This window comes from Malania oleifera, chromosome 7, assembly GCF_029873635.1.
Source record: "Malania oleifera isolate guangnan ecotype guangnan chromosome 7, ASM2987363v1, whole genome shotgun sequence".
Classification (NCBI taxonomy): Eukaryota; Viridiplantae; Streptophyta; class Magnoliopsida; order Santalales; family Ximeniaceae; genus Malania; species Malania oleifera.
The window spans coordinates 2,694,189-2,719,672 of NC_080423.1; the positions used below are offsets into that span (position 1 = coordinate 2,694,189).

Consider the following 25,484-nt stretch of genomic DNA (forward strand, 5'->3'; position numbering starts at 1 on the left):
GAAAAGAAATAATTTGCAAACAAAGAATTGTGGAGAACATTTAAGAGTGGAAAGACAAATCAATACGGTAGGAAAAAGTTGAAAAATGTAAAAATAAATGCATGGAGCTCAATAAATATATGAAAGGGAAGACAGAAAGAGAAAATGAATTCTTTACCATATTCAATATAAAAAAGTGAAATGATATTACCGAAACGAAGGTAAAAGGGATAATTGTCAATATATTATCAAAGTACTCATAAGATTGATTTTCAATAAAAAATAACAAAAATAATAACCAAAAAATGCTCCGATCGAGAATAATAAGTTCTCGGCATATTATTAGGATCTATGAATATTAATTTTAATGGAAAATAAAGGAGTAATAATCAAAAGAATGCTAGACCTAATATATATTATTGGATTGGATTGGATTAGATTAGATTTGTAACAAAACCTTACACATGCTTTATTTAGCCTTGGTCGTTTTATTTGTAACTATAAAAAATGAATATTTTTCTGAAAATATTTTCCAAAGAAAAACCCGTTCAACCAAAGGAAGGAAACCCCCCAGTTGGTTCTCCCACTTCTGTTTTCTTCGGCTTGCCTGGCTTCTCTTACATGGTGGCATTAGAATCTACAATCAGAGCGTAGAGGGAAAGAGAAGAGAAAAGAAGCCATGGGCGATGGTACTGTTGTGTCCAGCAGAGGCATCACGGGCACCGCCGCAGCCGCCAGCAACAACACCGGCCATGGCAACAAGCCCGAGTGGCTGCAACAGTACGATCTCATAGGCAAAATCGGCGAGGGTACGTACGGTCTCGTGTTCTTGGCAAAGCCCAAATCGCCCGCGAGTCGTGGCAAGTCTATCGCCATCAAGAAGTTTAAGCAGTCCAAGGACGGTGATGGCGTCTCCCCCACCGCTATCCGCGAAATCATGGTTCCATTTCTTCTCATTCTTTCCTTAATTTTCCGTTTGTTTCCGGTGAAAACGTAGCATAGATAAGTAAAGCTCTATCTTTGCTAATATTAAAGCACTAACGAGCACGAAAGCCAATGCGCTAATGAGCAAGAAAATGGATTCCCTCAGCGGAGGAGCCAGGATTTATGACTGGGGAGTGGGTGGTGGTGCGAGAAGTTTAATTAAATTTTCAACAAAGATTAATACAAACTTTAAAGGAGAAAAGATTGTCATGCTCCATAATGTCTGCTAAGGCATCCTGAATTTGTGTTTGGGCCTACTTCATAGCATCTAATTCATCTATAATTGAATCACTATCAAAATGTGTTTTCTTAACATAATGCATTTTGAGGACAATTTTCCAACACAACTGCACCTATCTCCTCCCTAAAAAATGCTAAAAAGTTATCAATTTAATGATGTAGCCTTGATTGCTTGAATCATGACTTTCATCATTACCTCTAAAAGCACAAGTTTGGAATGTAAGCTTAAGCCATCTTACAACTTTGATTGAAACCTTGATTTGCAATAAATTTCTTCGTACTGTTGAGAAGTTTGTTTCTCAAAAACCTTTTCAGTTTGTTGTAATTGTTTACTAGATCATGACAGTATTCATGGCTTTCTTATGCGAAGAGTTGGGATTCCCATGTAATTGAGAAAATCACAATTCTGCTCATCATTAAGTTTCTTCCAAGACTGAAAACCATCAATTTTGGAAGCATTCAATTCATAATGCCTCGGTCTCTTGATAAAAAGAAACGATGGAAGGTAAAAGGCACCATATTTTCTTGGTGAATTTCCAACCAATCCAACATATTGAGAAAGGAGAATGATGAAGATGTTTGTCAAGGAAATCTTGGCAGTCTGGAGGAGTGGGCTAATATGGCCGACTGGCCGTACTTTGATATAAGTTGTTTGTAGTTCATCCCTTTGGTTAATTGGGTAATCCATGTTGACTGATGTAATCCAGGGTCATGTGCCAAAGAAGCTGCATTAAATTCTCTAACTTCAATACTTGGAGATTTCATAGGACAGTGTTCTTGGAGTGGAGGATGAAGATATTTTGAAGGAGTCACAACACTACTAGTAGATGAGTCAATGATTAGGTCAAAATCATTTTGAAATTCTCTTTTCTCAAAAAAGGACTCAATTTCCTTGTTGACCATGATGAACCTAGTTCCAAAGTATAAATAAGCATCATAGGCTAGCACTAAAGTCTTTGATGGGGAAATGGTTATGTGCTTTCCTTTAAAACCCAATTCTCTTTGGAATCAGGTAATTCACAATAAAATTGGAATACAACAATATGGGTGGGATGCTAAAGTGGGAATTAATATTACTTATTCAATTACTTGGAAGTTTGTATCTTCAATTTATAATTATCTCCTTCCTAAATTCCATTATACAGTGGGTAATGGGATGGTATTTGCTTTTGGGAGGAACATTGGGTGAGCGAGATGCCTTTGGCCAGTACTTTCCCTCGTTTTTTTGTTTATCTAATCTTCACGATGCCCTGATTTCTGCTTTTATTCTTTTGCAAGAAGATGGGCATTCTTGGAACCTCCATTTTGGGAGAAATCTAAATGAGAGAGAGATTAATGAGATGGTTCTTTTGACTTGGTTGGTTGATTCTTTTCATGTTCAATTGGGGAGTGATAATAGGGCTTGGAGTTTAGATCCTTTTGGGGAATTCTCTTGTAAATATTTTTTCACCTACTTGGCTTGTGATTCTACTGCAGATCCTTTTGCTTTGCATTTGGAAAACCAAAGCCCCAAATAAATGAAATCTTTTTTTTTTAAGACTGCAATGCTTGAAAGAATTAATACCAATGATTTGCTTCAAAAGAGAAGACTTGATAAGGCCATGTCCCCTGACATTTGTGTCTTTGTATGAGGAGTGAAGATACTTGTGCACATTGTTTCTTCATTGCCCTTTCACATTGGCTATTTGGAATAAGTGATTTGGTATATTTGGTGAAAATTGGGTCTGTCCATACTTTTTGAAGGCCTTTTATACCATTACTTTTAGGGGTTTTGGAAAAGAAAGGATAGGAAAGCTCTACGGCGTTGTGCTCTTATGGCTATTATTTGGTGTGTTTGTGATTGGAAAGGAATGCTAGAATATTCATAGGTGTGGCTGCTGCTAATAATTAGCTATGAAGTAGAGTGGTATATCTTGCCTCACTGTGGGTGTTAGCAAATGGTTTTTTTTGTCATGTTTCTCTAGAAGACTTGCAACGGGATTGATTGGCCTTGTTACATTGAGTTTGACTCTTGGCTTGGGTTGTGTTCTTTGCTACCAGCTCCTATTTATATAAAGGGTGGATTTCTTATTGTCCCCGTCATTTCTTTTTTCTTTTCCTTTCTCTTTCTAATTTTTTGATGCACATTCTTCTCTTTTTTAATACAATTCTTAATTAAAAAAAAGGAAGAAGAAGCTAGCCCTAGCCTAAAAATGAAAAATTAATAACAACAATAACAACAACAACAAGCCTTAAGTCTCATTAGGTGGGGTCAGCTACATGAATGCTTTTCCACCAATTCACCTAATCGATAGCATTTTCCTCTATTAGATTAAGGGCTATTAAATTTTTCCTCATTACCTCATTTCAAGTTATTTTAGACCTACCCCTACCCCTTTTCATGCCAGAAATAATAACTAACTTATTGCTCCTCACATGTTCTACTAGGCTTGTGTCTCAAGCACCTAAACCATCTAAGCTGTTCCTCCTTTATCTTGTCTTCAACTGGTGCTATGCTTAAATTACTGCTTATATGCTTGTTTCTTACTTTTTCTTTTAATGTTATACCACTCATCCACCTTAATATTCGCATTTCAATAACTTTTACTTTTTGTGCATGTTGTTTCTTAGTTGCCCAACATTTTGAACTATAAAGCATAGCCGGCCTTATAGTCGTCGTATAAAATTTTTCTTTTAATTTTAAGGGTATTTTATGATCACACAACACACCTGACGCACTCTTCCATCTTGCCAACTTGTTTTAATTCTATGTACTATATCTTCTTCAATTTTTTTTCCCCGCTTGCACAATGGATCCAAGATGTCGAAATCTGTTAGTGCTATTAATTTCTTGATTATCAAGTTTAATCTTTTCTTTATTGCTGCTCCTTACATTACTGAAATCACATTCCATATATTCTATCTTATTCCTACTTATCCTAAACTCTTTAGATTCTAATGTGATCTCCAAAGTTCTAGCTTAGATTCCACTCCACTCCTACTAACATCAATCAACGCGATATCATCTAGAAACAACATACCCCAAGGGACCTCATTTTGGATATTCTTAGTAAGTTTATCAATCACTAAAGTGAAAAGATAAGGTCTCAAAGTAGGACCTTGATGTACACTTACTGTGATTGGAAAATCTATAGATTTCCTTCCTATAGTCCTAACGCTAGTCACTACTTTAACATACATATCCTTAATGACCTGAGTATATCTACTGCACACTTCCTTCTTTTTTAAGATCCACCAAATAACTTCCCTAGGTACTCTATGATATGCTTTCTTTAGGTCAATAAAAATCATATGCAAGTCCCTCTTCTTTTCCCTAGACTTTTCCATTAAACTTCTTAAAAGATAAATAGTTTCTATTGTTGATCTTCTAAACATAAAACCAAATTGATTTTTTGAAATCCTTATTTCTAGTCTTATTTTATGTTCAATTACCCTTTCCCATAATTTCATCATATGACTCATAATCTTAATTCCACGATAGTTATTACAATTTTGAGAAATGAAAAATTAATACTTTTATAAAAATCATAGTGCATTTTTATTCATAATTTAAAATTTAAACTAATGAAACTAAAGAATGGGAAAGTATACAAGTGAAGGGGGGCATGCTGGGGATTCATTTTTTGAGGGGATTTTACATGATAAAAAATAATGCTCATAAACAAATTCTTAAGAACAGGAAAGTACAAGAGAGAGGGGGCATGCTATGGATACATTTCTTATGGGGATCTTATACAAAAAAAAAAAAAGTAGTCATTAACAAGTGCTCAAAAAAGGAAAAGTACTTAAGAGAGGAGCATGCTGGGGACACATTTTTTAAAGTAGTAAATTACTTCTTCAATCATTTCTAAACAAATGACAAAACATTAAAAGAATATATAAATACTCTAAATTATGGCTGTGTTATGGGAATGTGGTTTCTTTGCATTGTTGTGGGGATTATGGTTGGAGCATAATGCACAGATCTTTTGGGGAAGAAGTTGAATTGGTAACTGGTTTGGGAAAGGATTCACCATATGGCATCGTTATGGACCTGTGGTATGTTGGGTTTGGGTATTTCAGTGGTGTGAGCTTTCTGGAAGTTCATTGGGACTGGAGTAATTGTTGTTTGATTTTGGGAGTTGTAGTTTTGTCTGTTTTCTTTTTTTATTGTTCTTAGATTTTCCTTCTGGTTTGTTCCAGATTTTACTGGGAGATGTCTTATTCTATTTTATGTAAATTCTTATTAATGAAATCTCTTTGTTTGATATAAAAAAATGAATGCTCTAAAATCTAAATTAACAACCTTTACCTACCTATAGGCTTCTTTGGTACCCAATTTTTAACATTTTAAAATATTCCTGTACAATTTTTTTCCTATACTTTGGTTAGGGGATTCACTACTTTGATGTCCGCTTTTTATTTCCAAAATATTCATATATCTAATGCAAAAAATATTATCTTCCCAGATATATTTTTCTAAAATTATTTTTAGATAGGAAAAGAAATATATTGAGTAAGAGGAATGTACAAAGAGGATGATTCCTTAATAAATCAAAAAGGAAAAGAGACTTAATGGATGAAACCCAATACTATGTCAAAATAGTAAGCTAGTACCATTGAATGTCAGAAAGGGCTGTATTGCTAAAGCATCCTATAGAGAATGCCGATGGGGACACTAAAAACACAATCCTATCCCAAAACGCTTCCTCAAAAGAACCACTGTCTCGAAAAATTCAGGCATTTCTCTCCAGCCGAATAACCCAAATAACAACAAAACCACTAATAACTATTACCGTCCCATAATTAATGCATTATTACTTTTGATTAACACATAAATATGCTGAAATTAGCTCATAGAAAATGCATAATTCTTTCTTTTCTGCCCAATTTTTCACATAATAAAATTTCCCTATATAAATTTAAATTTGAATCAAAATAATTTACTATTACTTGACCATATTTGCCTGGAAATTTACAATAATATGTGGTAGGATAGTGTCATAGAGTAAACATTAGAGATTTTATAAAAAAAAATTATTTAAAGTACAATAACATACAAAAGGATAAAAAACAAATTAATTTATTAAAAAAATTACATAAGAATGCAATTAGTTAATTAATTAATTGCAAACAACTTGTTCAGATTCATTCAAACAATCCTATAAACTACAAACTCAGATTCGAGAGGTTAGAGATGGCCAAGTAATTAGAATCTTAGCCAATCAAAGTTTTAAAATCAAAGTACTAAGGTTTTTCTAGTGAAATTTGTAAGGCTTTGAGGATGATATTCTCTCGTGTGTGAGACCTCTCCATCTCTCATCTTGCTTTTGCGTATTATCATGGTGCTATTAGTTATTGATTGTGGGGGTCGGTTTAGTCCAGACTGAAGGGAAATCCTTTGATCTGAAATTGGATAAAGTAGGGAATGTTGGAGCTCTGTTCATTCTTGAGAATAATTGGCAATGCAATTGGTGGGTACGACTTACTTCAGTTGCAGCAACATGGTTCTCACTGGGACTCTCGTCTGGGTTTTGAAGTTTTCGGGTGGGTTATGTTGATTATTGGATGGTGATTCATGTGACGAGGGCAGGGAGATTCCTGGAATTAGGGCATGGATGGAGAGCAAAAGGTATTCTATCTTTGTCCCCGAAGGACCCAAAGGCAATGGCTGGTCCCGATTTGGGGAAGAAATCATTGCTTTGGTGAGCTTCTTTCTGCCTGGCACTGATGGAGTAGTAGTAAAAAGATTACTGAGAATCGTTCATGGAGTTGGGTAGTTTCAGGAAGCACTGATGCTGGTGGAGCACGTTTGACTTCTAAGTGTGCGCTGGAGGCAGTGTGTGGTCATTGTAGAGGGAAGATGCAAGAGGAGATCCTTTGGTCTGCTTTGCAAGATCAATCGATGTTGCTATGGGCAAGGACTCTGCTTGAGGAGGTGAGTCCAGAGGTGGCTAGGGTTCCTTGTTTGGACGAAGGAATGACAAAGGTTGGGTGGGCTGGGCCTGGGTCTTTGACAATTACTATGGACCTGGGCTGGCTGTTTGAAAATAATAAATGCCTATTAAAACATCTGATGGTCTTGCTGATCAAGGAAACCCAAGAGCAGACTTATAATTCTATGTTGGGCTTGTTTAGTGAGAACTAAATCAGCTGGGTAATTCACATTTGAGCCAACTGAATGGGCAGGGCCAAAAGCCTATTCAGGTCCCTAATCAAAATGAAGCCCTCCTTTTAAAACCTGTGAGATGAAGGGAATTCATCTTCCTTCAAAGCAGAAGCAAGTTGTGTTCGTTTCAGCACTTTGCTCGTCTTCTAATCAGATCCATGGTGGTCAAGAGGAGGGAAGAAGTAGCTCCAAAAACAAAAAGAAGAAAGAGGTGGAATTAGAAAGGTGGGTTTCCAAAATTCAACTAATATTCTAGAGGGTGATGGGGGCTTCAGGATGAAATTGGGGGAATCTTTTTCCAAGAATTTTAATTCTTGTGAGGTTGAATTGTTGAAATTCAGGACTTTATTGTTGGTTCAAAGGGAAATTCGGATGCTAAGGGGGGCAACTTGGATAATCTGAGGAGTTGAAAGGTTTACTTTTGCTGTGAGGGAGTGCAAATGGGTTTTGAAAGGAGGAAACATGTTGAAGATAAGCAAGATTCATCTGGTGAGAAAACAAAAAAAAAAATTGTAAGAGAGATTCTAAAGGTGTTTGTGGAGGAGCCAATTGATGAGAGGACTAATATGAGCAAGGATAGTAAGAAATGGGGGGATGTTTCGGATGGTGATAGTGTAGGCAGTAGTGATTTTGAATGTGACTGTGGCTACTTTTGGATCAAATTCGGACTAAGCATGGGCTTTCTTCCGGCTCTTCTTCTGATTGCCTCAGGGATTTATCTTATGTGCCTCCTCCTCTAGAAGGTTTACATGGAATTAATATTTTTGAGGATGATGCTTCTAAAGCAGAGCAGAACAAAAGATGGAATTCTGCCCATTCCAGTTCAAGAAATTTCTAGGAAAGACCTTCAAACTCAAGAGTTTGTTGGATAACTTAGGTCTCATTTTTTTTGATCAAGGAGGAAATGAAGTTACGGTTGATGGTGATAAATCTATGGTGAAGACGGGGGAATTGGCTAATTTGAAGTGATTGGTGAACTATGAGGGGAAGGGATTAAAGAGGGGTTTTCTTGGCTGATTTTATCTTTCTTCTTGTTATTTCTTATTTATTTATTTATTTTTGTTTTTTGCTTTTGTTTTTCCGTTTTATTTTTGAGGATTTAGTATTCTTGCTCTGATTATATATTCTCTATCTTAATATATCTTCTTTTTTTATAAAAAAAAATTGAAGTACGAAGTTTTCTAGTGACTAGTGGACTCTGGGTAAGCTTAAGTTTCACAGAATGACAGAATCACAGGAATCAAAAGTCGCACCCAAAAAATAATTGCCAACCAAAATCAATGTTTGAGATTGAAATTAAAGAACTTGCCTATATATAGATATATTTTTTGGGAGTGGCTGAGTGGGAGAAGTTGCGATTTTGGAAAAAATTACAAACTGGCCCCCACACAACAGTTGAGGAAATGTGGGATAATCAGGTGGGGAAGGTGGGATAGAATGAGGTTTTGTGGGAGTTTGGTAGGGGTGACTGCCACCCAGCTTCCTCTGTATTCGCCAGTGAATGTACTACAGTGTTATGGCTCTCATGCAGCTGCTTCTTGCAATGGTAACTGTGGATTAGTAGCTTGACCCTGAAATAAAATGCGTAGCAAGGTGCAACTTTGAGCTGAAATGACCACTTGTTTCAATTTTGTTCTCTTTAGTCACTGAGTAAATTTGAAAATTAAAGAAATGATTTTTTATGGAATAATGGTTATTGTGTCAATATAGACTTGAGTTCATATATAAGACATGAAAAGATAATAGACTTGAAAGATATTGTTGGATTACCACTTTACCTATAAGCTTAAGATGTTAGGTTGTGGGCCAACAATTTATATCAAGCTTTGACACTCCCTGCATGTGCAGCCCGACAACATGCGGAGAGATACACACACCATGAATAACACCCATTATAGGGAATATAATAGTTTTTTAATCACCAATCCACAATTGTAGGCAACGACACTAGAACCCAAGACCTCTTGGTGACAAGCTTTGATACCATGTTAGATTACCACTTCACCTAAAAGCTTATGCAGTTAGATTATGGGCCAACGACATATATCAAGCTTTAACACATATATTTAAAGAAAAGCATCAAAGATACTTTTTGTTTGGGGGTGGGGTTAATCACAAACCAAGTGATCAAATATCTCTCCTTTTTCCATTTGTGTGGGCTTTTGTGCTTGCATCTTCTCCTGTATTTTCTTCGCAAGTACACAGAACCTTTTAAAGTGAACAAAATGTGACACACAGAATTTTACAAATTTTACTTTTTGTCTTTTTCCTAGCTTTCTAGATATCCAAACAAGGGTTTGATGTTGCCTTAATTTGTCCATAAGAGGTTATCTTTTAATCTTTTTTTTTTAAATGTTTTTATTTTCTATTGTTTTGATGGTGCATCATTCTGATGCTTCTATTCTGTTCATGCAGTTGCTTCGGGAGATTTCACATGAGAATGTTGTTAAGCTGGTGAATGTGCACATCAATCATGCAGATATGTCACTTTATCTGGCCTTTGATTATGCTGAGCATGACCTTTATGTGAGTATGTCTTCTCTCATAAGCATGTTTCCATATATTTTAAAAGACAAAACACTTTTTGTAAAAGTGAGGGTTTGAACTATATGGTTTCTAGAGTTTTTTGTTGCCAAAAAAAACTATAGTGTGGGAATTAAGTATATGGTTGTAGACGACACAAGGTGGCGTTAATTATTGTCTTATTTGACTAATCTTTAAAATGGTTTGTGAGGGATTCACATTAGCTATTTTCAAAGAACAATTGGCAGCTTGCGATGCATGGAGAGGACAATTCATGCATTGAAGAGTTATTTATAGGAGTTTGGTAGGGTCAAATTGTCTAATTGACCTTAGATCTGAGATGAGTTGGAGATATTTAGCTTGGTGATGGTGAGATTAGGTTTGTGCCCATTAAGGTAAATTCGAAGTTCATACCTTTTCTTGGGTTCAACCACCACCATGAAGCAATATTCTTTCATCTAATTTGACCAGCCATATGCCCCATTCTTACCAGTACTCATGCTTAGTGGTGGCATCAGCTCTTGGGCAATGCTCACCCTGCCATGAGTATAAATAACCACTGACTTCCCTTGCATAGGACACTTTTTCCCCATTTTCACCTTGGAGCTTCTCTCTCTAGATTCTAATCAATCTCTCTCTCTTGCAAGAGTTGCTTACCTCACCCTTGTCCCTAACTTCCTCTTTCTTTATCCTACCATCACTCTTACATCCCTGTGTCCTCTACTCCCTTATCATCCTCTTCCTCTCTCACTTGTCATGTCTTACGTGGGCTCCTCAAGCTTTCCCTACCTTCCTCTCAAACCTCTTTACTTCTTTCCCACAATTGTGTGCAACACTGCCTTACCCGCTGTATTAAGAAGACCTCCACTGCATTTTTGTAACTCCGTTGGGGGGAGTGATTGGATAAGTTGATGCTCTTAAGGAAAAAGTCTAGCAATTCACTCTATGTATCACTCACACTACGCAAGAACCCCTTAAAGCTCTTGAAGATAAAAGGATCTTTTCGCATCCTCCCACTATTAATCCCCAAGACACACTTCTTTCCCTTGGTCAACTTCGTGCAATTTTCCAAGATTCCATGGAGAAAATAATTAATGTCCTCCAAAAGAGCACAAAGATACTCAGCTAAACTTTCGGGCCACTATCCATAAAATCATTAGCACATCTATAACCATTGTCCAATTCAAGGCACTAGTGCCTTATATATTCTAGCATTGGCAGCTTCTAATGGAAGCAAGGATGCAACTTTATTCTTGCCTAGTCTAGAGAGCATGATGAGGACACTCATGCTACTTAAGAGTCCCCTTTGATTCACATGATCAACTCACACTTCAACCACCCAAGCAACTACTCCTGAAAAGGTGTCCTTGCCACATCTTGTGCATCCACCTTTGTTTCGAAAAACCAAGCTACACCCTCAACTCCTACAACACTAAGGAGAGATAAAATCCTTGAACAAAAGTAGAAGTCCTCTTTTGTTGGTCTAGATTTCAAATTCCTACATCCACCTCAATGCCATCTGGGTTTACAAAATTCCCTACACAAGATATTATCATGAGTTTCAAGTTCAAGCTCTTTGACGACAATACCAGCAAGGCTAGGGAGCTTTTAATGAAGTTTACGAAAATATCATGAATTTGTAGTCCTTCTTTCATATGGATTTTGGCTATCCTCCATGTCCTTGAGAGGTTATGGGGCTTAAAATAAATATTGTGAAAAGTGGATTAGCAGATATTAATGTGCTTATTGAGCAAGTTTAGGAGCGGTCTTCTGATGTGGGTTGTGGTCTTTTGGATTGAACTTTGACTTACTTAGGGGTCCCTTGGGGGATAATCCTAGATCGGCAGAGTTTTAGAACCTGGTAGTGGAAAGAGTGGCCAAGAGGCTTGACAATTGAAAGGGGTACTTTTTTTCCCTTGGGGGTAGGATCATCGTTATACAAGCCTGTTTATCTAGTATCCCATTATATTATTTGTCTATTTTTAAGATTATGGTGGGGATTGCAAATAAGATTGAAAAAATAATGAGAAATTTCTTTTGGTCTGGAGTTGGGGGTTTTTTGGGATCATTTAGTAAGCTGGGAAGAGGTTTGCAGGTCTAAAATGGAGGGAGGGCTGGGTCTTGGAAATTTGGTGTCTACAAACATCGCTCTCTTAGACAAATGGTTATGATATTTTCCCCGAGAAGATAATTCCCTTTGGCATAAAGTGATTAGAAGTGAACATGGGTTGGGTGAGAATGGGTGGAATACCAATGTTAGTTTGCTTTGTTCATCAGAGAGTCCATGGAGATTTATTTCTTAGATTTATCTCTTATTTCACTCCTCACATTAATTTTGTGGTGGGGAGGGGATCTTGGATTCGTTTTTGGAATTGTGGTAGCAGAATGTATCCACATTTTTCCTTGTCTCTTTCCATTGATCTCAAGGCAGAATAGTATGATTTCTCTCTTTGTGGTTGATTCGGTTAGCCCTCTGGTTTCTTGTATTTCATTTCAGAAGGTCTCTAAATGATAGAGAGTTGATGGAACTTTTCTCCTTATTGTCATTATTGAACAATTGTCATCTCTCTTCAGCTAAGGATGCTCGGTCTTGGGCTTTGGATAATTTGAGGGTGTATTCTTGTTCTTAACTTGCATATTACTTGTAGTCAATGATGATTTTTGCCAAACTATTTCTTCCATAGAACTGGTGCCTCCATCGGATTTTGGATGGAGTCTTGGCTGGTCTCATACCACAAATAGTGACATGACACCATGTGCTCCTTTGTTTTGTGTAGCTGGATGATTTGACTGTGACTATGGTTTGAGAATATTTATGGTCTTTTGTTGTAGTGGTTAAAAGAGCAAGAAAGGGAGAGCTCTATGGCAAGAGCTGATCCCAACTTGAGTACCTCTACAAGATAGAATGACATCAAAAGAAAATTGAAGAGTAACGGCAGCAAGTGATTGAGTTCAGTAGTTCCTCATATAAAATTATTGTCTCTAGAGATATAGTAATATGGAGACGACAAAATTGTTTCAAAGACCAACAGAACTTGTATCCCCCTCGATGCGAGGCCACCTAGAAGAATGAAGACCCACTTGTTAGAAGACACCTTGTTCTCCAGATTTGTACTTCTTCTCTTGTAATAAATTTATTTTTCTATCTGAAACAAAAAAATATTTGTTGCATTAATTGAAGATCAAATTTTGAAGAGCCCTAGTTCATAGCTTCTGGTTTGTGAAACTTTTGCCCTTTAAAAATTAAGGCCAATTTTTTTCAAACTAGCAGAAATTGATGTAGGACTGGAAGCTGGAAGTTAAATGGATTTATTTGACCTTATTTTTAGGTTGAGTCTGAAGAATTGTGTTAAGGGATTGTCGGGTACTGAGCTAATAAATTTAGTTTAGATTAATTGGGATATTTTGATTTGGTGGTTTATCAAAATCTATATTTGGACTTTCTATTCAATTAGTAAGGGGTTTGGTTGTAGTTTTCTTAATTTTAGTTTTTTCAGTAAATTTTTTGTTGTAAAAATAAGGGTTTTAAAGCTTTCTTCTCTTCACAATGCGCCTAACTCTTTCGTTTCTTTGAGGGGCTTCTCTTTCTTGGGTTTTCCACTTTTTTTTTCGGAATCTCAATGAAAGAGAGTTGAAGAGCTCACTGCCTTGCTCAGTGTTCTGGATCATTTTATTCTGTTCAATAACAGTGATGAGAGAGTTTGAGTGGGGGATTTTTTTGGTTCCTTTTCTTTTAAAACTTTTTTCCTTCACATCTTAAAAACTCCTTCTCGCAATCATTTTCCTTGGAGCCACATCTTATGGAAGGCAAAGTTCCCTTCTAAGTTGGGCTTCATCTGGACAATAGGGGCGTACAAAATTTACCGAAAAATGGAAAACCAGATTGAAACCAAAATGTTCGAGATTTCAGTATTCCAATTTCGGTTTTGAATTCTATAGAAACTGATTTTGGTTTTGGTAACAGTTCATAGAAAAACCAAACTGAAAAAACAAAAAAAAATCCGATTAGGGGGAGGGAGGGGGAGAGGGTGGGGGTAGAGTTTCTGCTATTAAGTGAAATTTTGATTCATTGATTAGGGATTGTGGTTTGAGAGATATCCCCTTCGGGAATGCCTCTTTTACTTGGTCTATGGGGGGGCAAGAGCGGCGGCTTGTAGATTGGATAGGTTTCTACTTTGCAAGGAGTGGGAGGACAAGTTTCCGAACATTACCTATAGTACTCTTGCTATGACAACATCCAATCACTTTTCCTTTTTTGTAGAATTCAATCAGGTGGCACTGGGATATACTCCTTTTAGGTTCGAAAATATGTAGCTAGATCATGCAATTTTCAAATCTTTGGTTAGGGAGTCATGGGGATAGGAAATGGATAGGGGGTGGGAATGTTTTAGATTCATGAGAATACTGAAACTTTTGAAGGAGAAGTTGAAAGTTTGGAATAATGAGGAGTTGGGGATGTTAGGATTAGAAAGTCAAGAATGAGACTTTGACAAAAAGTATCAACCCCTCCTTTATAGCCTTGAAGCCTAAAGAATCTAGATCGATTAAGGTTGAGGACTTTAGACCTATTAGTCTTGTTTCTAGTGTGTACAAGATTGTTACTAAGGATTTAGCTAGTAGTTTGAGTGTGGTGCTCACTAGCACCATATCTAGTGCCCAAAGTATGTTTTTGGGGGGGAGGCAAATAAAGGATGCCATTCTCGTGGCTAATGATGTGGTAGAGGATTGTCGTAGGAATAAGAAGAGGGGATTTTAAAAAAAAATAAAAAATAAAAATAGATTTTAAGAAAGCTCACAATAGAGTAAGTGGGAGCTTCTTGGATAAAGCCTTTGCCAACAAGGGTTTTGGTGAGCATTGGCATCGTTGGATTAGGGGCTGTCTTTCTAATGTGTGGTTCTTGGGGATTGTTAATGGTGAACCCAAATCTTGGTTTAGCGCTTCTAGGGGCATAAGACGAGGTGATCCTTTATCCCTTTTTTTATTTGTTCTTGTAGCAAATGTGTTGGGCAGGATGGTGGAAGGGCTGTGGAGATGGGGTTGGTTAGGTGTAAAAGTAGGGAGAGAGGATGTGGTGGTCTCATATCTCTAGTTTGTTGATGATACCGTTTTCTTCTTTGATGATCATAGTCCCTATTTTAGAAGAATTTTGGGTATTCTCCAAATCTTTGCGAGTGTGTATGGCCTCAAAATTAATATGGAGAAGAGTGGGTTAGTAGCTCTAAATGTACTTGATAAGCGAGTCAAGGAGTAGGCTATTGAAGTGGGGTGAGGCATTTTGGATTAGCCTTTGACTTATTTAGGGGTTCCTTTTGGGGGGAGTCCTAGAGTAGCGGAGAATTGGAATCCGGTAGTGGAGAGGGTGACAAACAGGTTAGAGAGGGGCTCTCTTCTTTTTAGGGGGAGAATTACTCTGACTCAGGCTTGTCTTTCAAGCATCCCCTTTTATTTTTTGTGTGTTTTTAAGACTCTGATAGGGATTGCTAGTATACTTGAGAAAATCATGAGAGACTTTCTATGATTTAGTGTGGGGGGGTCGTAGGGGTCACTTACTTGGATGGGAAGCGGTTTGTAAGCCTAAAAAGGAGGGAGGTCTGAGTCTAGGTAAGTTGGTGTCCAAGAACACCGCTTTTTAACTAAATGGTTATGGCGTTCCCTCTAGAAGAATCTTCCCTTTGGCATTGAGTTATAACAAGTAAGTTTGAATTGGATGAGAATGGTGGGACTAGGATACCAACAGTAATTTAAGATGTTCTTTGGGGAGTTCATGGAGGTCCATTTCTCAGATTTCCTTCCTTCACCCCTTACACTAAACTTGTGGTGGGGAGGGGGTCACATATCTGCTTCTAGAAAGGCCCTCGGCTAGATAATGTAGTTTTGTTTACTTCTTTCCTAGTCACTTTTGTTTGAGTGCTAAGCAAAATAGAGCTCTATCTTTTCTTGTTGGCGATTTGAGTAGTCCTTTGTTTTCTTGGAACCTTTATTTTAGGAGACCCCTTAATGATAGGGAGATGGAGGAGTTGTCTTCTTTGCTATCTTTATTGACCAGAAGTAATCTTTTGTCGGGGAGGGATTTTTGCACTTGGTCCTTGGATCAGTCGGGAGTGTATTCTTGCAAATATTTTTTTGAATTCTTGATCCATTTTAATTCTTCATTTCTGCTCTTTCCTTTGGCCTCCCTAAAAAATTAAGGCTTTCACTTTATTCACTACAAAAATTCACTAATAATCACAAAACCGTCACTAATGGTATTAGTGACGGTTTTCCAAGTATTAGTGACGGTTTTGAAATAGTTGCCATAACTGCGGTTACTAATACTTATTAGTGACAAATTTTAAAATTCGTCACTACTAATAGAGTATTAGTGACGGATTATAACCGTCACTAAAACAATTATACCGTCACTATAAATTCTACGTTGACTCCGCTCAAAATCGTCACTAATAGTAGACTAGTAGTGACGATTTTCTAAACGTCACTAATACCAGAGTAATAGTGACGAATATAGAATTTGTCACTACTAATATGCTATTAGTCATGGTTTTGAACTTCGTCACTGCTAGTTCAATATTAGTGACGATTTTGAAATTTGTCACTACTATTCTATTATTAGTGACGATTTTAAAATTCGTCACTACTACCCTGATAGTTGTGACAGTTTTGAAATTCGTCACCAATACTTAAAAATGACATTTATTAGTCATGGTTTTGAAACCGTCACTAATAATTTAAAATTATTATTATTATTTTTTAATCATTAATTCTTGTAAAAATCTATAATTACATTTTCGCATACATAACATTAAACCATAATTACAAAAAAATTCATAAATTATTGAAAATTATAATTCAAATTCGAAATTTAAATACAAATAAATTATTGAAATTCAATTAGAATACAGAAATTCCATATGTTCAGATAACAAAAAAAATTCAAAATTCAAATTCAAATACGAATACATTATTCAAATTCAAATTAAAATAAAGAAATTCCATTTGTTCAGATAACAAAAATATTAAAAAAAAATAATCAAAAGCTGCATCTGACTGTGGTGCATGGCATCGTGCTGATGTTGTGACAGCCGCAAACCTTACAAATTAAGAATTATAAAAAATATTAGTATACGATTTTTGAACATATATGTATACGTATTATAAGTATCAATGATTTGATAGCAAAATAATCGGACATTCGGACATAGCTAAAAAAATGATACAATTTTAAATAGCTAAGTTTTATCAGTTTAGAAAAATTTTGGTAGCATTTTGTCTATAAATAGGACATTTTCCATAGAGATATGCTCTAAAATTGGGTGTTTACAATAAACAGTACACAATAATCCAACCAGTAATGAATTTTATGAGTGCACCAGAACTTCATATAATAAGCATTAAATAATGAAATTTCGGTAGCATGCCGTCTATAAATTGTACATTTTCTCATAAAACCTGTACCTGAAACAGTATATTGTTTTCAGCAAATAAATTATTTCAAGTATGCAACAACTTAAATCCACTACTAGCATGGATTCACAATATACTACAACAGCCATGCAGTTGGCGTTCAACACAAGCATGTATTCCTGTAGTTCAATCTACAATTCACATAATATAATACCATCGTCTCTTATATTGCTGAAAACATAATAATAAAACTTACAATTCCTTTCATTTCTCCACATTTGATTAGATCTCTCACAAGACCACGGATATCACATCAAGCTGAGAAATTCACAACACCCCAACGTTCAATCTTTACTGGCTCCACTAGTTTCTAAAACAAAGCACAAAGAATATTGTGAGATTGGTTGAACTAAGATCCTAACATGACAATGTACAAGAAGAAGCACCTTATTGTTGCGAGGAGGAGCCACCGTCTGTCAATTGGACATTTTCCTATAAAACCTGTACTTGAAACCTTGTTGTTTTCAACGAATAAATCATTTCAAACATGCAACAATTTAAATCCACTACCAGCATGCAATTCACAATATACTGCATCAGTCATGCAGTTGGCGTTCAGCATAAACATGTATTTCAGTAGTTCAATGTACAATTCATATAACATAATACCATCGTCTCTTATATTGCAGAAAACATAATAATAAAACTTACAATTCATTTCATTTCTCCACATTTGATTAGATCTCTCACAAGACCCCGGATATCACATCAAGCTAAAAAATTCACAACACCCCAACATTCAATCTTTACTGACTCCACTAGTTTCTAAAACAAAACACAAAGAATATTGTGAGATCGGTTGAACTAAGATCCTAACATGACAATGTACAAGAAGAAGCACCTTATTGTTGCGAGGAGGAACCACTGTCTGTAAATTGGACATTTTCCCATAAAACATGTACCTGAAACCTGGTTGTTTTCAGCAAATAAATCATTTCAAGCATGTAACAACCTAAATCCACTACCAGTATGCAATTCACAATATACGGCATCAGCCATGCAGTTGGCGTTCAACACAAGAATATATTCCAGTAGTAGCAAAACAAAGTTCCTGGTTTTTTAAATTACCGCCAGGGGTGGTGGGGTTACGAATTTTTTAATGAAGCAATAACTGTCAAGGGTTTGAAAGATTGAAACGTGTAGTTCGTAAGCTATGAGTTTCAAGAACCAGCATCAGCAATGCTAAGAATTCGTCTTCATAGTCCAACACCCTATGTAGGAATGATCTTCTTAATGCCAATACGTAAAAGATCAGATTTATCATTAATTTCAACAACATAAAGGGAAAGTAGGCAAGGTAAGTAGCATTTTCTCATGCCAATATTTAAGGAACAAAGAGATCAAATCCTACCCTCACGCTAATTTGATTGTTGTTCCTCATCAAGTCATACATTATGACAGAAAGGAAAGAAGGTGATAAGGTTTCTTAGGAAAATTTCCAAGGTTTGTACAATGCTTATGATGAAGAGATCAAGTTCACATGCACTTTCGCTATGCATAATGGGTATACATTTCAACTCTAAAGTCTATAAAGCACAACCAACCACTCTTAGGATGCAAAATGGGTAGCCTTGTGCTAATAAGTAGAATAAAAAAGTCGGTTGCTCAATTCCAATACGATTCACTTTTGTGGGCTCACACAAAGCCTCCCTAACCACCCTTCTTTATTTTTACTTTAAGTTAGCCATCAAAATAGACTCTTTATTTTAAATTAATCACTGGGTGTAGTGGGAGTACTCCAGTGCTACATGACAGTAATGTTTTTTGTATAAAAAATGTGGGCTTAGTTACTAATTCCTAATAGTGGTCTTCCGCACCAGATTCCATTCACATTTAAAAAAAAAAAAAAAAAATCTCACGTGGCTTTCACCCAAAATTAAACTAATTTCTAGTGTCATTAAATGGATGAAATTCAATTATTCATTTATTCACTCATCCTTTCAAAATAGACAGGACATTGTAATCATTTCGGCACACATTTTAATGACTGTAGTCATGTATGAGATTTCGAACGACATTTCGGCAGCATGCCATCTATAAATAGAACATTTCCCAAACCTGCAAATCACGAAAATAATAAAAATACAATTCAATTGAATCCCTAAGATAGTTAAATTTAGGCCAGCTCACTAAGGATGGAGTTCAGCTCCCCTGTGTGTTCTCATGCTTTCAATCCAAACATGAAACAATCTAAGCAACTACCAGCATGCAGTTCATAAGATTCTGCATCAGCCATGCAGATGACGTTCAGTTCAAGCATGCAAATCAGTATACAGGAAATTCAGCTGGGTTCATCCTCATGAAATTCAGCTGTGCAAATGTACCTTTTCATATCTCTTTGAAGCTCTAAGATATTTACCAGTCTTGAGCAATGCATTTCCTTCTTCTTTCTTTCTACTAGCAGCTTCAATCTTCTCCTGAGTGCTCATATCCCAGGACTCCTTCTCCTAGAGACAAATAAAAATCAAATACTTGAGAACACAATTTACATTTGCCCTCCTTCAAAAAAAGGAAAATACGCCACAAGAAGGAGAAAAAAAGTGAACACTTATCTGCCTACCTTGTCTGTGTAAGTAACATCCACATAAAATCCAGAAATAGCCAGAAAAATGTAATGATATAGTGAAGCACAAAATACAGGTAGAAACCAAAATCACCATGTATTTTCATTAATTTCCGAGGCAGTACAATGTAGATAGAAACATCGAAGCATGCGTACAGCCATTCAAAAGCATGGTAAAACAGAATACAGGAAAAAACAAATAAAATAAAAGAAAATAAAATAAAAGCAAAGGGTGCATGAGCACAATACATAAGCAAAAAAGAGAAAGCGCATCAAAAGATCCCAAGTATCTAGTCTATCCTAATTAGAGTTAGAATCAGAATCAGAACTGGCCGAGCAAGGCGAGGCGGCTATTGCTCTAGCGGCGTCTCGGTCCCGTGTCATTAACTCCATAATATGACGCAAGTTAGGGGTAAGAGGGGAGGGTGGTGGTTTGCATGGCCTGAGGATACGGAGCGGCACTAGCTGGTCAGGAGTGTCCGTCAGAGGCCCCGCGACAACATCTAGTGGCATGGTCGGCCTAATCATATGGAACAACACTGGCTGAGCGGGCATGTCCTTTGTAAGCCCTGGGTAACATTCGGGGACTGCTAACGTGCTAGGGGTAACTGCACATCCTCAAGAGTCACCCTTGGTGCTCTTGTCTTATCTGAAATTCGTTCGTGCTCACTTAGTGCCGCTCGTCCCCTGGAAGAAGACTCTTTCCTTGGCGGGTCCTGGACCCTCTGCTGCTTGGCAGCGCATCGTGGCGAGTGGCTGTGCTTTGAGGCAGCCCGAGGCTTCGTTTGGGGAGGCATCGGCTAGGAAAGATGAAACCCTAAGATTTATGTTGAGAACAACATTTTTTTCAGAAGGGCATACTTAGTAATAACATTATGAGAAAATATTCACCCCTACTTATTAAAACAGTTTAACATAAATTTAATTTTAAAACTCATTTACTGAATAAGTAAAGTACGTTAAAAGTCTTACTACAAAAAATGAGGTTATTAGTGAAGGATCAAAATCGTTACTATTAATCAAAAAACCGTCACTAATAGTATTTTTTTTCAAATACATCTTTACCATTTAAATTTTGCAATGACTGTTTTTCAAAATAACCCTAAATGAGGTTGCATTTCTTATATTGCATCATTTCTTATAACACTAAATGGGCAATTTTCCAAAATTATGGACATAGTTTCCTCTTTTGAGCTTGATTTCCAACAAGTAATAGCTATTTGTGGTTCCAAGAACATTACTCATCTCATTTGGTGCTTATACAATTATATACTTCAACATCTATTATCTCATATTTTGGAAAAGTTTTTAACAAAATTTCGGCAGCATGCCGAATGCAAAGTGAACATTTCCTAAAAAAATTTTACCTGAAAAAGAGTTTATATATAAGAGCATGCAAGAACCTAGATTCATTCCCAGCATGCAAAATCAAAGCATAAAAAAGCACATGCTTGAATATTATATTCAGGTTTTCTAAAATCTCGAGGGATGACTAGAAGCTCAAAAGTTTAATTTTAAAAGAAATCTGCTTCTTATTTTCTGCATGGATTGTTTAAAATTGAATAATTCTTCATCAATCACTCCATACAAGCAGAACATGTGTATATTTCCAGATTTATTCAGGAAAAAATGCATATGGTTTATCACTGGAACCTAATAATTAATAATTCTTAAATTTTTCTCCCCAACCCCCCCACGCAATAAAAAAGGAAAAAAGGTGGCAGGGGTTGGAGAAGCAGTAAAGTTATAAAAGAAGCATCTTAAACCTTCATGGAACACGAAGTAGAAACACAAAAAATGTTGACATTTTTTCTTCTTTTCTAGAATTATTTGATACTTCTGCCATATGGTAATTTATGTCATGGATCAATGCCTTAGCACCAAGGACTCTAGCCCTAGAATATGTTAGAACTATTGGTTGCTTGAGATACATTATCCAATGACTTTCCTAAAACAGTTAGTTTTTGCATAATATTCCAGTGCAAATAATGTAATTATCACTAAAATTAAATCATCCAAGAGCCAACCAAAACCAAGACCACAAAAAAATTGAGATAATGATCCTGTTAATCCATGTTTTTATGTCCCCTAAGACCAGAGTTCATTCCATGAGATTTCCACAAAATCCTACCCACCTCACAATACTCAGCAATAAGGATGCAACATGCCCTAAATCAAAGGAATTAAGAAGGATGAAGCCCCCAGGCTTAAAAATTGGAAGCTAAGCTACTGATCTCCCTGGTGATGGCGAAGGCGAGGGGCTGCGATGGCGATGGGTTTTGTGAACGAATGGCGACGGGCCCTCGGCTGCGATGGTCAGTGAACAAATGGCGACGGGCCCTTGGGCTGCGACGAATGGTGACTGCGCTACGATGGAGAGAGGAGAATCCTGAGGGGAGGATTGGGAGAGGAGGCGGGAAAGAGATAAGGGAAAGGAGGGAAATGAGGAAGATTGGGGCGAAACCCTGTAAATAAAAGAACTAGTAGTGACGAATCCCATAACTGTCACTACTTGTGTGAAATGAATTAATTTTTTATTAAAAGAAAAGAACTTGTAGTGACGAAGCATCCGGACCGTCACTACTAATCGACTAATAGAGACGAATATTTTAAACCGTTACTACTAGTTTAAAATAAATTTGTTTTATTTATTAAAAGAAAAGAACTAGTAGTGACGAAGCATCCGAGTCGTCACTACTAATGGACTAATAGTGATGAATATTTTAAACCATCACTATTAGTTTAAAATAAATTTGTTATATTAATTAAAAGAAAAGAACTAGTAGTGACGAAGCATCCGAACCGTCACCACTAATGGACTAATAGTGACGAATATGACAAACCGTCACTATTAGTTTAAAATAAATTTATTTTATTTATTAAAAGAAAAGAACTAGTAGTGACAAAGCATCCGAACTGTTACTACTAATAGACTAATAGTGACGAATATGACAAATCGTCACTACTAGTTTAAAATAAATTTGTTTTATTTATTAAAAGAAAAGAACTAGTAGTGACGAAGCATCCGAACCATTATTACTAATGGACTAATAGTGACGAATATTCCAAACCGTCACTACTAGTTTAAAATAAATTTGTTTTATTTATTAAAAGAAAAGAACTAGTAGTGACGAAGCTTCCCAATTGTCACTACTAATGGACTAATAGTGACGAATATTCCAAACTGTCACTATTAGTGAAAAATAAATTTGTTTTATTTATTAATGCAATAATAATAGTGACGGTTAATTAACTGTCACTAAAAAGTTCCTTTTAGTGACACATTGAAATCGTCACTAATACCTAAATAATCGTCGCTAATTGTTTCCCGGGATAGTTTTTGCGCGAAAAGTGGTTTCCCTCGCTAGTTTGAGCGGGGAAACTGGACTATTAGTGACAGATGAAATTTTGTTACTAAAAGTGCTGTATTAGTGACAGATGAAATTTCGTCACTAATAATCGAACTATTAGTGACGTTTCTAAAAAATCGTCACTAATACTGTACTTTTAGTGACGAAATTTCATCCGTCACTAATACTTCCGTCACTAAAAACCAGTTTTCTTGTAGTGATTGGTTGTGCTTAATAAAATAAATACTAACCAACTTGTTGCAAATCTGAAGACCTTTGAAGGCTCTTTCTCCTGATGTTTGTTTGCTCTGTTTCAACGACTCAATAGACATCTTCTCATCTCCTTCTGTGCTGCAACTTTGCTGGGAGGATTTGGAATTAGGCTGTTTGGTATTATGGAGGGGAGTTGGTGGAAGATTTAGTAGCCATTTCTTTTACAAGTTTTGGCAAAAGGAAGGATAGGGCAGCCTTATGGAGGTGTGGTCTATTTGCAATTTTATGGGAGATATGGATGGAACATAATGCAAAGTATTCTCTGGGAAAAAATTGATTTGGGAGCTGGTCTGGGATAAGATCCAGTTTTTAGTATCACTGTGGTGTGTTGGATTTGGTTTTTTTGTAGAGGAAATATTTTTCAGGAGGTTCAAAACGATTGGAGGAATGTGCTGGCTTTTTGAGTTTTTCTTTTTCCTGTAGGTTTCAGTTGTTTTTCTAGTTTGTTCAAGATTGTATTAGGGAGAAATCTCATTCTCCCTCTTGTAAATTCTTTTCCCATTAATATAATTTTTTTTGCTATCAAAAAATATAAATCGGGATATTTTAGAGAGAGACACTAATGTCAGTGGCACAACCCCCAAGGGAAAAATAAGCTTTTCCATCCCTCCAATCCTCCTAGCCACCTTTTCTAGGAAGAATCCCGGTGGTGTCAGAGTTTGAGCTACCTCCAAGGGGGAGGCCGAGGTTAGATAGGGGCTTTTATGGAGAAGCAAGTCCCCCCCCATGATTTCGTTGTCTTTGATGTGGGACAAGAGAGGAGTGGACAGTCTGAAGTCTAAAGTCTGAAGGCTTGTTGTGTTGGGAACAAATTGTTCCACATTGACGTGGAGGAAGAAGAGAGGATCCTTCCAACTGCTATAATAATCCATCCCACGCAATGCATCAAGCATCCCTCCATGGTTTGCAGCATTAGAGGGCCAAGCTCACTTGAAACTTGGATGGGCCGTTGTATTTTAGGCTGGAAAGCCCATTGCCTTTGAGCCATTACGTTGGCTTTGTTTAATTTTGACTCTAGTATTTTTTAAATTTAGTAGAAAATCAAATTTTTTTACTAAAAACCAAATTGAACTGGAAAAGTTCAGTCTAGGGTTAAACTAAACCATCAGTGTATGATACAATTTTGATTTGAGAATTTTAAAACCGATTAATTCTGTTCAGTCATTGGTTTTGGGCAAAACCGAACTGATTACACGTCTACTAGACAATAGGTTCCTTTGCCTCAAGTTTATCCTTCTTTTCTTCCATTTACAAGATTTCAATTGGAACTTTAACCACATTAGGTTTTGGGAAGATCCTTGTTTGGGGGGGGGGGGTCAGCTAAATCTTCACCCGTTGATCAGTTATATTGCCTCTTTTCCCGTCATAATAATATGATTTCCTCTTTTCTTATATTCAATAGAGATTCCTTTTCTTGGGATTTCCATTTTATTTCTTGAAGTTTGGACTGCTCATCCCCCAAATAAACGGGCCCAAAAAGAAACCAAAAACAATTCTCTATCCCATAAAAAAATTAGCAGAGGTTGTACGAACCTTGGGGATGAGCAGTCCAACCTTCAAGGGATTGGAGGTTCCTATTTGTTTTTTGGAGGACATCTTGTTATTCTCTCATTGTACTTATGTTTGTTCTCATTTAATATATATTTTTCTTATCCAAAAAAATATTGTTGTAACAAGATTGTTTAGGTCCGTTATTTTGGAATGAATTGAATATGTGTTTTCCTAGTAATATTTTTCATTGAAACAGGATTCTTTATGTTGGTTAGTTTTGAATGAATTGAATCTATGTGTTTGCCCCCCAAATATTTCTCTCTCGCAATACATCAACTTCATTTTGTATGTTAATGTTTTTCATATATTTTATAGACTGCTTATGTATGCATGCTATTTTGGGGGTAGGCTACATGAATCTTCTTCCTTGTGTGCGTATATGTATATATATGAGCACAATCTTGGCAAGAC

General features: G+C 36.4%; 1 protein-coding gene across 2 annotated transcripts in view; it reads left to right on the top strand.

Moving 5' to 3' along the window:
• Positions 1-460: 460 nt before the first annotated feature.
• The window catches only part of LOC131160173 (cyclin-dependent kinase E-1), a 61,245-nt gene continuing 36,221 nt past the window's right edge, over positions 461-25,484 (top strand). The window contains exons 1-2 of one of the 2 annotated variants that reach the window (XM_058115558.1): positions 461-919; positions 9,767-9,877. In XM_058115558.1, the coding sequence (XP_057971541.1) occupies positions 659-919; positions 9,767-9,877 (372 nt within the window). In that variant the 5' untranslated portion in view covers positions 461-658. The remainder of the gene's footprint in view (positions 920-9,766; positions 9,878-25,484) is intronic. The other variant, XM_058115559.1, reaches the window with a different exon arrangement.